Source organism: Gouania willdenowi, chromosome 12 (genome assembly GCF_900634775.1).
Source record: "Gouania willdenowi chromosome 12, fGouWil2.1, whole genome shotgun sequence".
Lineage (NCBI taxonomy): Eukaryota > Metazoa > Chordata > Actinopteri > Blenniiformes > Gobiesocidae > Gouania > Gouania willdenowi.
Genome location: NC_041055.1, coordinates 12,751,061 through 12,769,676, shown reverse-complemented (window position 1 = coordinate 12,769,676; position 18,616 = coordinate 12,751,061). Strand labels below are relative to the sequence as shown.

Sequence of the window (18,616 nt, the reverse complement as noted above, 5' to 3'; positions counted from 1 at the left end):
CCACCCTAATGATTAGGACATTATCAGGTATGTGTCATCTTGTGTGCAGGCGCCTGTATCCAGATATGGCGTTCTTTCAGTGTCCTACAGATTACCCATGTCAACTTATCTTGGATCCCCAAAATGATTACGAGACACTGCGGCGTCGAGTGGAGCAGACCACCCTAAAAGCACAAATTGTGAACCGCAACCGAAGTGGAGTCACCAACGTGAGTGATTTTTACTGCATGTACTTGTTATTCCAAACCTGGAAGAATATTGCTGCTCTGTTTGCTCCAGCTCTACAACTAAAACTTCTGGGTGATGGTGAGGAGAGAGTTTCCAGACAAATGTGAATTGTTGTTGCTTTAAAATGTCACTGAGACCATTTTTGGCCTGCAAACTCCTTATCAGGCACATCTGGAATTATCAAGATTGTTTTGTTGCACTGCATATTACTTCAGAATTAGACGAAAAAAACAGGCGTGTCTTTTTGTACTAGATGGAGCCAATCAAACTTGCACTCACTAAGGTTAGGTTAGAATTTCAAGTCTCAACCATCTAATTTTTTTAACACCATCTTATTCAAGGAAAAATACATGCTAATATCCAATAATGAAAGTGCCAAACAATGCTTGGTTTGTCCGTTAATTTCTCAGTTCTGCCTACCATCTGGTTTAGGTTTGCTGAAATCCCAGCGCCATGCTTGTGACAATATAAGGGGCTCTTTCAGCTAACAAGCAAAATGGCCAAAGCAGACAAAAGTTTGATTACTGGAGAAGTACACTTAAAAAATGTTTACCAATCATGCGAGTGAATCAGAGTTGTAGACTGACATTCTGTTTGAAGGAGTCATTCAGCCTAATATAATGAACCCTATTTGAGTGATGAGGAAATAGTCAGCCCACTGTCAATGCAGCAACTCCAGCTGTCCATGCTCAGGCTGTAGGAGAAGGCAGTCTGAAAAATACAGAGGAGTATGTATATTAATTAGCTCACGTTCAATGCTTTTAGAGGCTCCAGCTTAGGCTACTGGAGCCGACTTGGGTGACTCCAAAGCCCGTAAGTAAACACGGACACCAAAGAATGTTATAGCAGTAACACACTCTAGGATTTGTTTACCCGGATAATACGCCTTGTTTGTGCGGTGAGAACACGCAAACAAAGATCAGAAATGCGAACCAGGAAGGCGGATCCTGGAGTGATTGTTTTGGTTGGACTGGGTGCGTTTCCAATCAACATTCAGGTGTGCTGTGAACAAAAATGCTCTTGAATGGGACAGAACAGGAAGTATGGGAGATGACTTAAAGTCCATGGCATTGTGGGTAGGCAGGAGAACTGGGTACGGTGTAAAACAAAACATTAAAATCACCAAAAGCATGGCGACGTGTTGTTGCTCCGTTGTTGAATGACGCAGAAAACAGAATTCTGTGCGTGCTCTTACACATCCGCTTTGACCAATAGATGAGACCCTCAACTTAGTGTTTCTGTTTGTCTCCCCAGATAATTCTCTACTTTATTAACTGCTTCCTCGGCCACTACCTCAGCAACTGCATCAGAGGCTGTTTGGTACGGATCAAAATGTGCACAAACCAAGCCAAATCATGGTGATAAAATTGTCATTCGGCCCGAGTCCATTTAGTCCATTTAGTCCTTTAGGCCAGGCGAACCATCATTTTATTGGACCACAATGACAAAATGATGACTGTGAAAATTAAGAAACTCCATGGATGTCAAATGGCTGCTACACAGTATCAAGGCATCTTTGAGAGTAATTAGTGTAATGATAATACATTATCATGAGGATGAGGATTAGGGGTGAGAACCTCTGGGTACCTCACGATATGTTACGATGCTCAATACAAAGCTCACGATAACGATTATCTCACGATTATGACGATACTGCGGTTATCGATAAATTGGTCTGAAATCAATCTACGATAATCCATGACATGACATGAAAAAAAAGATTAAGTGGAAAAAATTCAATTTTTATTTTAGATCTCTGAAAGACAGTAAATTGAAAAAGTGTCCTATGAACAGTGACACAAATTTAGTGCAACATTTCTGTAAATAAGTGTTAACATACCAATGTAAATGAATAAGTATCTCCAATAGTGCTTTTTGTAAACCAGTGACACCAGTCAATATTCCAGTAAACAATATATTGGTTCCTTCAACAAACAGTGACAAAATTTCTGTGAAGACGTACTTGCAAATTTTTGTGAAAAAGCAGAAAAGGATATGAAAAAAAAAAAAATAAAAAATCGATACTTTGATTGATTGATTGATTTAATTGATCGTGCGGAAAAATATCGCGATATATCGCCGTATGGAGATATCGTCACATTCCTAATGAGGATGTGTTCTCCGTAGGCGTCTTTAGTGTGGGCTATCAGTACTAGGGTTAAGGTGTAATAACCTATTCATGCATCACAACCTCTATATGGCCATTCTCTGAAAAGCAGACGGTAAATGGAAAATTGATATTATCCAACAGCCTTTTCTGATTGCAAACCAATCTAGTGTTTCTATGTACACTACATTTGCATGTTGCTCCACAGTAACATTAAAAAACCCTCTTGTTCCTGCAAGATACACATGTTTGCAGGTACATGCCCTAAAAAGTGTACAAAATTCTCATGTCTGCAAAAGCAAACATACTAATCTTTAGTAATTCTAATCTTTCAATCCTAGGTCAGCTCCCCTGGCAAATCCTTGAATCTGTATCCATCTAATGAATATGCAGTGCTCCCCTGTGGTACCGAGGCCCACTGGGAAGTTGTGGAACGAATCCTCTTCATATATGCCAAACTCAACCCTGGCATTGCGTATGTACAGGGCATGAATGAGATTGTGGGGCCCATTTACTACACATTTGCAACGGATCCCAACAGCCAGTGGAAAGGTTTGTAACAAATGATTTGGACAGTTCATCAGAGCAGCACAGTGAGGGCACTAGGGTAAAGGTTAGCAAAAAGCCAAATAAATACTGTATGTACAGTTGAGGCCAAAATTATTAGCCCCCCCAGGAATTATGGAAAACTTTCTTGAAATTCCTCTGTTTGCAGCAATATAAAACTTGATCAAATCAAATATTCACCGGTGATGTTAAGTAGCTTTTGGTACATTTTGGAATACACAAGCCTAAAATGGTAATTTTAGGCTTGCTTTATGTCAAATATAGAGAAAAAGGTCAACAATATTAGCCCCCATGTGAATTATTGCTTTCAAACATGCCTAATTAACCATTCAGCTTTCAAACCACACAAACCACAAGTCTGAACATTCAATCTTCATAAAAGGAATCCAAGGAAATGGGCACTTGATCACAATGAGAGTGACTATTTTTCCTAACCATGCCAAAGACAGAGGAAATCAGTCTTAAGCTCAGAAAGAAGATATTGGAGACTCATGATTGCTATACTGCAATTTCTAAGCATTTCACAGTGTCTAGAACTGCTGTATGTTGCATCATTGCCAAGTACAAACAAATAAAGAACTCTAGAGAGGAAAACAGTTAGAGATGTCAGTAATAATTCCTGGTATTCTGCCAAAATGATTGTTGCTGACCTGGCCTCTTCTGGAGTTGATGTTCAAGGAACACAGTTGTGAGGGCTCTCCATCGTGTTGGGTTTCAGGACCATCATCGCAGAAGAACTCCAATAAAGAGTGGCACATCAAACTCAGACTGAGGTTTGCCCGTGGACATTTGAAAGGCAAAGAAGAGTTATGGAAGTCTGTGCTTTGGTCTGATGAGCTTAAACTGGAACTGTTTGGGCACATGGATGTTGCTTATGTTTGGCAGAGTGTTAAGGTTTCAAGTTGGACCCCAAAGCAGAGACGGAGGCAGGAAAGCTTTAAGAATTTAATTTTACAAAAAAAACAAATTGGCTGAGGTGACGGACCCAGGAACGCAGTGAGGCACAGAAGATATCCTGAGCACAGGAGGAAACAGGTAAGTATCAAAATCCTTCGTGATCAAACAAAACAGCTCTAACAGTACCGAGCGTGACGGAATTTTCTGGCAGCGTGGAGAGGACTGAACAGAGCTTTTGTATCAGCTCATCATCAAGGACCAGGTGTGCCTCATTGCTGCAGGTCCCAGCCACGTCCCTGTCAACCAACAGCCCTGCAGAGAAACAAAAAACAAGGGGGAGGGGAAACAGAACAAACCCTAACAGCAGAGAAAGGGAGAGGCCTTCAACTCTAAGAATAGTTCCCAGAGTGGTGGGAGCATCATGCTGTTGGCCAGTTTTGCAGCCTCAGTCACAGGGAGCCTTTTTTGTGTGCATGGAATCATGAAAAAAGAAAATGACATTGACATTTTGAAAGATAATATGCAGAAATCTGCTTGTAGTCTTGCCTTAGGTCGTCGCTGGGTCTTACAACAAGACAATGACCTTAAGCACACAACAAAATGATTCCAAAACCAAGGTTCTGGAGTGCAGAGCTCAGACCTCAATCCTATTGAGAATCTGTGGCGGGTGCTCAAAGTGAATGTGCATGCTCGGAAACCACACAATTTAGACCAACTCGAACAATATGCAGTGGAAGAATGGGCCAAAGTCCCTCGGGAGACCTGTGCCAACCTAGTAAATACTGTAACTACTCCAAGAGGTTGTTGCCAGTTGTGGCTCAGAAAGTGTCACTATTGACTATTAATAGACGGGGCTAATAATTTTGGATTTCTCATTTTTGTCCTTTTTGTTTACACTCATTGTATCAATAACATATTCTAATCAAACTTAGGGAACATTTTGTCTTTGTTATTCTGGTAACAAATACACTACAAACACTTGTTAATGGCCATTTCCATGGAGAAAAGAGTTTTGTCTTATTTCATAAGGGGTTTAACAATTTTGGCCTCAACTGTATATGTGTATGTATGTAGTACCAATCAAAAGTTTGTACACACTTTCCCTCTGAATTGCATTTGACTATTACGCATGCTAATTCAAGATGTAAAGATATTCAATTGTTAATTAAAGAGTTAAGGAATAACATGGACTTGATGCAACCATACAATGCAGAATTTTACTTGAAACATGTCACAATCCTCTTTGAGGGAGGTTCAGATTGTCACTATTCATTTTAGTATTTAATTGTTTTTATGTGACATCCACTATGATTTTTGAAAAAGTACTATAGGTTTTACTTTTTTATTGTGCAGAGCACGCTGAGGCTGATACCTTCTTCTGTTTCACAAACCTGATGTCAGAGAACAGAGACAACTTCATTAAAAGCCTTGATGACTCCCAGTGTGGCATCACCTGCAAGATGCTGAGTGTGTATTCCATGCTCAAACACAAAGACCTGGAGCTCTACCACAAGCTGGTGAGCCATCTACATTTTTTTTTGCTCTTATGTTTACCTTTGTTAACTGGGACTCTACATTGCCCCCGATTTGTTGATAAAATAAAAAACCGGTGTGCGTTGACTCTTTAATTGGATTTAGGCTGCTTTCACACCAGGAAACATCCACACGTCTTTATTCATTGCTTTCTTTTTGCATATGAGCCGTTTTTAGTCATCTGTGGTGTTTTTTTAAGTTGTGCTGGTGCTGCCAGTCAGCTTTCTGTGAAAGGTGTGAATTTGATTGGACTCTGGCCAAAACAAACACTCTAGAATTTGCTTGCCTGATCTGCTGTGCATGTTAACAACAGCGTAAACAAAGCAAACATTAGGGGCAAATAAATTCTAGATGGGTTCAAATGCCCCAGGATTCGCCGGTGTGAACATCAATGTGAATGAGTAGGTTATTACAATAGTTTTTCCTCTCATTGAGTCGTTTGATCATAGAATTCTTACATGTAATTTTTTTCTTCAACACTCTCTAATTTAATATAAGCATTCCATCCACAAAAAAGTTATTTGTCTATTATTTGTCTTATGTGATTGTTTGATACAGGAGGAGCAGAACATCAAACCCCAGTACTTTACCTTCCGCTGGCTTACTCTGTTGTTATCTCAGGAGTTCCTCCTTCCAGATGTCATCCGCATTTGGGATACATTGTTTTCTGACCAGGACCGCTTCCACTTCCTCATCCTGGTGTGCTGCGCCATGCTCATGTAAATCTGACATAATGAACTTTTACCGCTTGTGTTCTTCAAGGGATTTTTTTTTTGCATGCTGATTGACTTGTGACTGTGTGTCCACAGACTTATTCGTGATAGCCTACTGGTTGGAGACTTTACAGTCAACATGAGACTGCTTCAGGTACATGTTTTTACGACTCACACTTTTTACATAAAGTGATTTCCTGTTATGTGTCTTTTAGGATTACCCAATCTCAGATATCCACACTATCCTGACCAAGGCCAAAGAGCTACAGGATAACTCCTAAAGTGCTTCCTTCTCATCTCCTGCTTTGACCTCTCTGTGTAGTAGATGACAGTTTGAACTCTGTAGAGCCTTGTTATATCAGACATGTGTTGTAACTTTTCAATAAACAACATGCATGACAAACTATTGCTTTTTAGTTTGAGCTTGGTTGTTTGGCCTGGACATCTGGTGACATGTGGTTGCTTTAAAGTGACTTTATGGGACAGATAATGCAGCACCATATTGTCCAGAGTGCATAATAGGAAATGGCTTTGTTGTGGTCTATGGCCTACTGTTTTTTCTCTAGAGGAGATGGTCACACAAACTTGTGACAAAAATTAGCAAAATCTTAAAGTAACAGTGACACCTGTAATCCAGCTATGTTCATCTATTCATTTGATTGAGAATTCACAATAAAGAAACATTTCCATCACATAATACCAGCTAATTTATATGTGTTTACCTGATTGTACTTCATCTGTGTGAGGCTGTCATATCATCAATATTTTTCAATCCCGCAACGCAATCAAACATAATCAAATCATATGCAGTTTACCTCCTGCCCTCTACTGAAATGGAGGATTATGTTATTACTTTTTCTTGGAATATTGATAGCAGTTATTAGCAGAATAATTACTAAGATTGTAATTATTCTGCCTTCCCAACACTGCTATGTTGGGATGGGAAAGGTTCCTTTCAAAATGTAATCAGTTAGAGATTACAGTTTACATGCCCAAAAATGTAATTTGTAACGTAAACCCTTGCATTACTCAACCTGATTACTTGGATTACTTCCACATTAATTTAGATCTTTTAAGTGTAGGAGTGCTGCTATTATTGAAAATAATAAAGACTATTGTAAATACAACATCCACTTCACAGTAATAACACACACTCAGAATAATTATGTTTGTAATGTGTGAGGTCTACTAGTCTATTCAACAAATCCTGTTAGCACATCATAAAAGACTTGGTTTGTAAGGAAACATCAGACAGTAGCCTCGCACTAACTTAGACAGTAGGCTGACTGTAACTAACTACACATTAATAAATAGATTAGGATGTTTCTTTATTGACTAGTGACTAGTCAATAAACAAGGTTTTTCTCGAACAGTTCAACTTAAGCACAAAAATAATCTACAAGGTGAAATCACTGTCTTTAATAACATTGTGTGTATTTTATATTTATCTGAAAACATCCTCTGTGAAACGTTCCTTATGTGGCCATTAAATGGTGCATCCCGTACTGAGCCAAAACGGAACGCTGTTTGTTCCGTATTTGCAAAAAATGACCACAGTCACACACAAAGTAAAACTGAAGTCTCATGTGGCTCTTTGACTCTTTTGCAATGGCTTTCTATAGTTATAAGAAATTATTAAAATAATGAATTGTTATTTCTTACATAAGATATTAATGATAAATGGCATTGACACCAAATAAAATCATGATGCAACAATTTGTCAACCTAAAAATAAATTGCATTGTGCAATAACTATCATCAACTATAAACTTGCCTTGCACCTGTGGTTAACCTTACTTTTTAAATTCCTGGTAAGATAGCTAAACCAACAAAAACACTATTCTGGAAGAAAACAGATTTTGTTTGTGTGGGGAAATATTTAATTACCTGCCAACGTGCCGGATTAATATGCATGCCTGATATGTTGCAAGAAATTAGCAATTAGTATGTCTTAACCAACATGATCATGTGTTATCAAATTCAAGTTATTTTTTGTAGCACTAAAAATACGTCAACTAATATATATATACATATACATATATATACATATATATATACATACATATATATATACATATATATATATATACATATATATATATACATACATATATATACATACATATATATACATACATATATATACATACATATATATACATACATATATATACATACATATATATATACATACATATATACATACATATATATATACATACATATATATACATACATATATACATACATATATATAATTACATATATATACACATATATATATAATTACATATATATACATATATATAATTAACTACGTATAGAATTTTCTACACTAGATTGTCTTCATTGAGATGGTATTTTTTTCAGCTCCGGCAGGATTTTAATCCAGGTTAGAGGAAGCAAAATGGCTCCTTTGAGAATAATGGTTGCAGACTGCTGCCCTAAGTTTACACCTTTCAGGAGGTACACGCAAACATTTCAGTTTATTTTATAACATTATAGATTTTTTTTTACATGCACACAGACTTTTTTTTATATATCCATCAATCATAATTTGTTGCACAACTCTTTAAACCAAAGACACCAAAAGGTGAAGTTCAAATTTTAAAATGAACAACAAAAAAAATCACAAATAAATAAAAAGGTCTAATTTCAAGGTTTCAAGAAAGAGTTTAGATGAGCCTGCAGACACAAATAGATAATTTATAATATGAGCTAAGGGGTATACATGGGGCAATAACATTTGAGAAACTCTGTTCTATGTCAAAATGTTTCCATTTTTGAGGATTGTGTTCACGGTCCCTTGGGTGTCCCTTATTTTCTTTTCTGAACGGTGGTAACCCTATCAACAACTGCATTAAAATGGCATACAAAAAACAAACAAAGAAATAAATCAAATATCAGAATTACTGTTCAGCTCTCAATAACAACATGTTAGGTAAGTAATTAAGTTTTTTTTTTTTTTTATGAAGTGCTTTTTTAAGACAAAATCACAAAGTGCTGTACAGAGCTGTGGTGAAAATACAAGTGCAACATCATAATAGAATAATAAAACATGGGTGCATATACATCATAGGAGCAGCATCATAAAAGTTAAAATCCAGTTAACTAAAAGCTTTTCTGAAAAGCGAGGTCTTTAACAGTTAAGTCTTCAAAGTGTCCACACAGTTGAGCTCCCTGAGAGACTGGTGCAGGTTATTCCAGAGTCTGGGGGCCACAGTCTGGAACGCCAGGTCTCCCCGGGTTTTAAATTTAGTTTTTGGGATCTTTAGGAGACCCTGACCTGAAGACTGTGCCCTGAAGTGTAGGGGCACAACAAGTCCAAGATATATTAAGGGGCCTGACTATGTAACACTCCGAAAGTCAGAACTAAGAATTTATAATCTATTCAAAACTTAACTGGAAGCCAGTGCAGAGTAGAAAGAATGGAGGTAATGTGAGATGTTCTGGGAGCACCGGTCAAAAGTCTGGCAGCAGCATTCTGTACGATCTGGAGTCTGTTTAGGGTCGACTAAAACAAGTGAAAACAGAATTACAATAGTCAATGCGTGATGATATAAAAGCGTGTATGACCAGTTTGAGATCTGGTTTTGATAACAGATGCCTCACTTTAGAGATATTTCTCAGGTGGTAAAAAATAAAAAGGTTTCTGAGGCTGATTTTAACAGATGAGCCCAGATCACCAGATCTTTTTATCAGGAGTGATGATCAGAGTTTCCGTTTTGTTTGAATTTATCAGGAGATAATTTGACGACAACCAGTTTTAGGCATCACATATTAATTGAACAGTGACATGTAGAATGACAGAAGTGTTGGATATCCTCCTGTTACTGAACACTAATTAAAGCTTTCACTATTTCATCATACAAACAGAGCAGCCATGGAATTATTCGCAGGTAATTAACATTACGTTAAAAACACCTGAGGGGTATTCCATAAAGCAGGTTATGTTCAAACTCTGAGTATGCTCGGGCTTAAATGAGGGAAACTGTGAGTATCCCATTCCTGCAGGTGATGTATGTTCTTCTTTGAGTATTTCACCATGGCACCATTGTCCGTGAACTAAACCTGCTCGCTGGCAGGTTTTTATCAAAGAAACCCTGTGGTTCTACCTGGCTCTGCCCACCAAGAAACACTTTTTTTTCCACTTTTACCTTCAGAACAGGCTCATATTCCTCAAACACTGGCTTATCTCACCCATCAGGGTGAATTAATCACTCTCTTCCGGGTGATTACCATGGTAGTTGTGTAATTTTCGATCCATTGATGATGAAGGTTTACATACTCAGGGTTGATTAACCCACTTCATACCAGCTTTAATGGAATCCGATACCCAGAGTTTCCCATCGCGGGGTATGTTGACCCAGAGTTTATGGATAGACTCAGAGTTGAACTCTCAAAACAACACACAAACACCTCCATCTCTTCACCATATGTCAGCTATTCTCTCCCCTGACATCATTACCTAAGAAGAGAAGCTAACGTTAGCATGCTAGCTGTGATCAGCCTGTGCACTAACGTCCAGCTGCTGTTTAAAGGGTCCATGTTAAGCTAAATCAACTTTTCTGTGTAATAAACATCATGAAAGTGCTATTTGGGCTACAAAAGTACAAAGTGTTTTTTTCATGGCCGTGGCTCTGGGTACGTTAAACGTATCCGTAGACTGCCACTTTATGGATACGCAGCGCCCCTAATTGGCCAGTTTAGGTCACGTGATAGGTGCACCACGTGACTTAAAGTTCCGTCAGTTGTATTTTAGCTCTTTTTTTTTTTAGCCACCCCGCTAACCCTTTTATTTTAGCCCTAACTCTAACTGTAACTCTATTCCTAACCCTACTGCAGTGTTGTGCTAGTTACTGAAAAAAGTAACTAGTTACCGTTACTAGTTACTTCATTCACAATATTTTGATTACTTACACCAAAAAGTGATGTGTTAATGGAAAATGTAACTTTTGAGTTACTTAGAATTAAAGAATGTATTATTTATTTTGGGTCATTTGTGTCCATACAGCTTCATATTAGTGCTGTAATAATATAATAACCCACTGTTGATCAACTGCTATAAAACAACCATAAATGTTGTGCATATAAAGCACAAAACAGCTGCTCCAAAGTTAAAACTAATTTTTCAGCCTTAGCACAGTAATGTAAAGTAAGCTGTGCATATTCCAGGTGCACTTTCTGCTGTTGAAAATACTTGTAAAAATAAATGTGGAAAAATAAATTCACAGCATTTTTCTCAGCTACACAATGCTAAACATATCAGGCTTATGAGCTGCTGGTAGCAGTGACTCAGCAGTGGCGACAGGCTGCTTATTTACAACAACAGTCACTGTTTTTGTAGACAAAAATAATGCGCGTATTTCCACTAGAAGCACGTCCTGCTCTCGCATTGATTCGCCATGAATGGTGCTCGTGATGTAAACAGAAACACACTGACAATGCTTCTTCTTCTACTGTTTTACCGTGTTTGGCACGGCATCCCGCAAAAATAAGTAGCGCCACTGTAAACAGGAAAGTACACTGTAGCTAGTAAAGTAATGGATAAATGCACCATATTGTAACGGTTACAGCGTTATTTCTTTAGAAAAATATTGCATTACAGTACTAATTACTGTCAAAAGTGACGTTGGGGCGGTTACTTGTAACGCATTACCGCCCAACACTGCCCTACTGTAACTCTATCCCTAACCCTAACTTTATCTCTAACCCTAAAATGTTTATTTTTGTCAGATATGTATTTTAAAATGTGCAATTTGCCGTGTTTAATATGTTAAAATGAAAAAAAAAAAATTTCTCAAATGTGGGATTTGAACCCGCGTTAGCAAAACCCACATTTGTCGGATATGTATTTTTAAATGTGGAATTTGCCGTGTTAAATATGTTAAAATGAAAGAAAAAAAAAGATTCAAACCCACAATAGCGGTGAGTGCAGCGCCTTAGGACACTTGACTATCCTGGCACAGAGGTGACACAGGCACATTGCGCTTATGTAGAAAAGGTCCAGAAATGTTGCTATAGTTCCAGAGGCTGTGGCTACGTTTAACGTACCTCCAGACATTTTCTTTTTTCATTGATTCCCTCAATCGTTAGAGGGTGATTTGCTCATTCCTTACTGCAGGGTGAGCCCAAACACCTCGCTCCAATTTGATGACTCGTTCCCACTTTGATGACGAATCTGAGCTGTGCCTCCAGGAAGCTCTCTCACTGCATGAAAAGTGGGATTTACGGCAGTTTTCATCACTGTAAATTGCCATTTACTCCGGGTCCACAGGAAGTTCCAGTCAGCTCCCGATAACTGCCAGGAATTGCTGTAAAGTCACAGCACAAGATGAGAAAGTCACCCCCACCAGCTTCTAGGACGAGGTAAGCTTTTCGCATGTAAATGACCATGTGATCTATACAAATGCAAATCAGGACCGTCTCCACCAAAAAGACACACTGGGAGCCAACACATTGGCCACGGTTACATGATTATTTTTAATTCGGAATTATTTATTCCGAATTAAATCATTCCAAATTGAATCAATCAATCAATCTATCAATCTTTATTTGTATAGCGCCAAATCATAACCAATGGTATCTCAAGACACTTTACAGTAGAGCAGTCTTAAGGACGGACTCTTCATTTTATGGATACACACATATGCATATATACGTATATATACATACATATGTATCCCACACCCAACATGAATTCATCATGGCGGCAAGGAAAACCTTCTGTTAAGCAGCAGGAACCTTGTGTGGATCCCATTCCTATGATGAACAGCCATCCACGTTATGCTGTGTTGGGTGTGTGCAGAGGAGAGGGTGGAGAAATTGAAGTGTTCTGCTTTGTGTTTACATGAAATGGAAATTCCTGAATGAGGTTTACATGGAAAACATGCTTATTCCGCTTTAGATAATTTCGCTTTAGGTCTGGGGGTTGGGAAGGCTCTGATTGGACAGGGGGAGAACGTGACGCATCACGTCTATCAGGAAAACACACAACAAACCTTTTATTGTCGGCTATAACACAGAACACCACACGAGAACTGTTTTCACCTGTATTTTGAATGTAGTTTTGAAGCAGCAGCTCAACAATAACACACGGTTTCAGTTTGGACTGTGGAGCGGAAGGGAGATAGGAATTAATCAACGGTATAAAAAAAACAAAGCCCAAAAGTCTGGAAAACAGTCACCAGGAATAAATAATTGCTTCCTGGTAAAGATAGTAGCCCTAACAACTGGTAAAATGATTAATTGGTGATATTACAGCCTGTGAATGCAGTACGGGGACGCATTTACTCTGCCTCCGGGCCCTAGTGCCAGCCGTCCGGTGAAGCCTGTTCCGTCTCGAGGGCCGTTTGTGTTTAATAAGTCCGTGTGAGTACGTGTGAAAGTCATCCACAGTGAGTCGCAAGTGTCGCCCAAACATAGGAAGGGGAGTAACCAGTTACACTATGTGTTGTGTTGTTGTACGCTTGCACTAGCTCAGGCAGATACTCTGGCCAACAGTTTGTTTTAGATACCTCTAGGGAGCGGAGCATGCCCAACAAGGTCTGGTTAAAATGCTCTACACTACCATTGCCTGCAGGATGATATGCTGTAGTGGGCGTTTTAGTAATGGCGTAAGTGTCACACAACTGTTTCATGAGTACCGACTCAAAATTGGGTCCCTGGTCTGAGTGGAATCGGGCCGGACAACCAAAGGGTTGGATAATATGGGTCCAGAGAGCTTTAACTGTGGTCTGAGCAGTCTGATCACGTGTAAGAATGGCCCAAGCAAAGTGAGTACACGGGTAGGTGGCTACAAGGATGTTCTGGTAAGCGTCTGTGGGCCTACCTAAGGACAAAAAATCTATTCCTACCATTTCTACACTGTAATGAGATTTAAAGGGGCCCTAGGCTCCACCCTCGCTTTTTGCAAGCTACAGGCAACACAATCCAGATGAAAGTGACAAACCTCTTTATTCATGTTTGGCCAGAAGAACTGCCGACGAATCCGGGAAAGGGTCCTTTCAACAGCAGCATGTGCCGCGGCTTCGTGTACCTTCCTCCACACCTCTTGGACACACAATCTGGGAACACAACTCCTGCGTGCATGGGTCAATCACCTCACGACAGAGTATGTTATTCTGGAGTTTCAGTTTCTTGTGTTGTTGAAGCAACCTCTGAGCTCTGAGAGTCATTGCTTGGCGTTCGGGTTTGTTAGGTGTGGTTTGGGTTTCAACATACCTCCTGACTGCTTGTATGTCGGGGTCCGCAGCTTGTGCCTCCTCACATTCACATCTTACCTGGGTTAACAAAATGGCCAATGTCACTGGGGCCACCTGCTCCTCCACCTCGTTTCTTGGGGTTTCTGTGGACAGGGGGTTAGTTGGAAACCTAGAAAGTGAACCTGCATTGACATTACTCTTGGCAGAGCGATACTTAGTATCGTAGTCGAAGGAGGAGAGTTGCGCGACCCATCTCTACCACCCCCAAGCATGCCATCTGCAAGTGAGCAACAGGATTGTTATCAGTGAACACTGTGAACTTCACTGCAGTCAAGTAGTCCAAAAATTCCAGTTTGATCCTTTTTTATCCACAACGTGGTCCAGGAACTTCACTTCCTGCTGAAAGAGTTTGCATTTGTCCAGACGCAGTTTCAAGCCATGTCGCCACAGTTGTACAAAAACCCCTTCTAAGTGCTGCAGAAGGGAAGGAAAGTCAGGTGAGTAAATTATTATGTCATCTAAATACACCAGCAAGGACTCTGGTAACTGTCCACTCAAACACTGCTGCATTAAACGTTGAAATGTAGCTGGTGCATTACAGAGTCCAAAAAGCATACGCTCAAACTCGAAGAGCCCGAGCGGTGTAGTAAAAGCAGTCTTTTCACGGTCTTTGGGGTCCATCTCAAACTGAGATGGACACAGGCATCATCATTGTGTCGTCCATTGTGTTGGGGAGTAACGGATTACATGTAACGTTACGTAATTAGATTACAAATTATGAGTAACTATAATCCCTTACAGTTACAGTTTAAATAGTTGGTAATCGGATTACAGGTACATTGTTAAAGTCAATGGATTACACAACGTTATTTCTCGGTTTCTCTGGTTTATTCACTACCAACAGGGCAACGCGATGGTTTTCCCAGAAGCCCCAAAGTAAATATGAACAGCCTATTTGCGTCGGTCAGTCAATCTAATGATGTCGTAAAACAAGCAGCTGGAGACAGACGTGGAACCGGATAAAGGGCTGGATCCAGAACCGGTAAGAAAGCATTTGTTGCTCAGTGCACTGCAGCACAGTGTAAATACTTTCCAATGAAGAGTGACAAAGTTTGACAAACTTTCCTGATATTTCAACCGGGCGGAAGCTCATTGAAGGTCCCATGTAATGCTATTTTTCACCCATCTCCATTTGTTCTAAGAAACCCAAAAACATAGTATTTGAGGTTTATTTTCCCAAACTCACCTGTTTTCTGGAGTTTTAGCCCTCTGCAAAGTCACTTTCTGAGAAACTCTACACAAACAGGCTGATTTGCGGCCTACTTATGCATATTCATGAGTGGGCGTGTCTATATACGGGACACTTACTTCCTCCTCCCCGCACAATGACGTAGGCCCAGAGGGCAAGTCAGATCATGGGGGCTGGGCATTCGCCGGTACATATGTTATAAGGTGGAAGTGCTATTTATGTTTTTTTATTTGTGTGCTTTATTATGTTTTTATGTAGAACTAACACTTTTTAATAACCGTAACAAATTTGGCGTTGTCAGAAAAGGACCAGGGTTTTTGAGAGGACCTGTAGTCCTGCTATGACAGTTTTCTTACACACACAAGGAAAGTCATTGCCCACTGAAGTAAAAAAAAATTGCACTTCATCCCAGGGTGTATTAAACAAATGAATGTTAGATTGATCCACTAAAAGTAGCGGGTAAATGCTTCTTTGCCGCAAATTGATGACACCAAAAAGCATGAGACAAATTGGTTTGTGAAGACATTAACTACTTGCCAGCTTTTTATTTTTCCATTTTACCTTTATTTAACCAGATAAAACATTAAGAACTAATTCTCATTTGCAGTGAAAACCTGGCATTGCCTTTCCCTGTTTATATAGGTTTTAGAAGGAGCCAGGAGTGGACAATTTCTTAAACTCCAGAATTTCTGTCATGTGAAAAACTGCTTGAATGTTCAGTTATAAGGACATATTTAGTGTGTTAAGACTATAAAAACATGTGCAGACGTCGCTACACATGCTGATAAATGGTACAAACCCCACGCAATCAGGATTGCATCTGTAAAACCCAACATAGCGCACACAATGCATTTAGCACGTTTGCCATTGATTAATATGAAATGTGGGTGGATCAGCTGTGGGCTGCAAAAAATTGGAAGGAGGAAATGCAAATACATTATAAACCTGAAGCTGTTTGTGGCGCCAGTTTTTGCGCATAAATTTAGCACCTCCCAAAGGCAGTTGGAAACTCAGCTTTACGCACAGAGATGAGGCTGCAGTGAATATTGCCAGAAGACAAATGGAAAAAGAAAATAATGGATTAATGCTCCAGTTAACCTTTCTGGTATCAAAATAATTGATAAAATAAATGTATTGAGGGGCGGTGTGTAGCTCAGTGGGTTGAGCGCCCGCCCCATGTACGGAGGCTGTAGTTCCTCACCTGCAGCGGGTCCAGGTTCGATTCACGGCCTGGGACCCTTTCCTGCGTGTCATTCCCTGCTCTCTCTCACCCCCTTCCTGTCAAGCAACTGTCATATAAAGGCCACTAGAGCCAAAAAAAAAAAAATAAATAAATGTATTGAAATAAACCTATAGTCTACATTGACAGCCACTTAAGAAAAGAGCAGTGTAAAATATATGAGGTTAAAAAACGGCTGAGCCTGCCTGGTGTGGTATCTGGTGGATGTGCATGGAGGTGATCTGCGGAGCACAAGGAGTAGATAATTTTGTTTCCGTGTACTCCGCACAGAGAAACAAGGCTACACTGGCAAAATAGAAAGTGTACAGTCTGACTGGCCCCAGAAAGGCCACACCAAACATTTTTTGCAATCTTTGCTTCTATGCCCAATGCATAAACACCCAAGACACACACCTTTATCCATCAAAAAACTATTTTTTTCATTGTGAGTTTTCTGACCAAGGAAAACACACTGTTCCACCTCCACAAAACAAACATTATTTACAAAATGAGCCTTCCCTTTCCCTTTTTATAGGTTCTGTTTCCTTCATGGTCACAGAAGTGGCAAAACTGCTCCCCTTTGCCTTCGATAAAATGTCTTACATTACTTCTGACAGCTGGTGGAGTGTCCAGAATATGTCCAAATGTTGGATCACAGAGAATCTTAACTTGCCTCCCAACAAGACTCAGTGCGTGTTGTGTGAGGTGTCTAGAAACGGCTCGTCAAGACCCGCCTTACGTTGCTTCGGATTGGTTTATTATTGTGTAATGCCTGCCGTGGATGGTTAGATTTTAGGCACAAGGAGACATGGATTGATCTGGGATTGGTTATCTTGGTCAGTCAATCAGAGTTACTCAAGCTACTGCAAGCCACGAGGACCAAAGTTTATTATCATGAAAAAAATAGTATTGAATGGGGAAATAAAAGCGTGAGAAATGTCAAGTGTGGCGTGTGGTGTGAAATTGTGTGACTGTCAACGCTCAAAGCGTGAGGCTTGGCAGCTCTGCAACTGTATAGGTCCCGTCTGCTTAATTGAAAGTGCACACCCAGTGACACTCCCAGCACCAGTAAACCAATCCTATCAAAGGTAAACACAAGCGGTAAGCCACCTCCTTTGGTTGGCCACTTCAGAGCAGTATAGTCTTTGTAGATTTGGAATGGGTTATTTTGGTTCTTCAAATTTCCTGGCCCAAAAACTGGTTGACTTTGAATTATCTGCAGATTAATTCTGGCAAAACAGAAACTCTGATCATCGCTCCTTGGTGCACTGGGCACATCTGTGAAAAACAGGCTCAGAAACCTTGGGGTTGTTTTTGATAAATCAATGTCTTTGGAAGGTCACTGTCGTCAACTGACTAAAAACTGTTTTTATCATCTGAGAAATATCTCCAAAGTGAGGAATCTGCTGTCCAAACCAGATCTTGAAATAATCATACACAAGTTCATTTCATCATGCATTGATTACTGTATTTCATTTTTTTGTTTTAACAAGTCGACTCTAAAGAGACTTGAGACTGTTCAGAATGCTACTGCCAGACTTTTAACCGGTGCTCCCAGAACAGCCCACGTTACCCCCATTCTTTCTGGTCTTCATTGGCTTCCAGTTAATAGAGGGTTTTCACGGCGCGTCATCAACTGCGTTGTCAACCCGAAAGTCGCCATTTTGGAGGTGAGTAGCCTGTTTACAAACAGCACACAAACGAACAAATCCCGAATTTTGCGAGGAAATAGTGAACTATTGCCGTGTTTTTGGCTGTACTAATTGGTCAGATCGTGAAAAACATGTTTTATAGACTGCCAAAAGTTATAACAGATCAGGGAAGAACAATGTCTGCATTTTATAGTCAGTAGTTCTAAATCAGGAGAGCAGTGACATGAGACTACACTGTAAAAAGTGT

At 39.7% G+C, this 18,616-nt stretch overlaps 1 protein-coding gene across 5 annotated transcripts in view; it reads left to right on the top strand.

Moving 5' to 3' along the window:
* tbc1d13 (TBC1 domain family, member 13) overlaps positions 1 to 6,752 on the top strand; it is a 62,938-nt gene extending 56,186 nt beyond the window's left edge. For 4 of the 5 annotated variants that reach the window (XM_028462455.1, XM_028462458.1, XM_028462457.1 and 1 more), the window contains 6 exons: positions 50 to 209; positions 2,677 to 2,887; positions 5,153 to 5,316; positions 5,891 to 6,051; positions 6,142 to 6,199; positions 6,261 to 6,752. In XM_028462455.1, the coding sequence (XP_028318256.1) occupies positions 50 to 209; positions 2,677 to 2,887; positions 5,153 to 5,316; positions 5,891 to 6,051; positions 6,142 to 6,199; positions 6,261 to 6,326 (820 nt within the window). In that variant the 3' untranslated portion in view covers positions 6,327 to 6,752. The remainder of the gene's footprint in view (positions 1 to 49; positions 210 to 2,676; positions 2,888 to 5,152; positions 5,317 to 5,890; positions 6,052 to 6,141; positions 6,200 to 6,260) is intronic. The other variant, XM_028462454.1, reaches the window with a different exon arrangement.
* Positions 6,753 to 18,616: the final 11,864 nt, after the last annotated feature.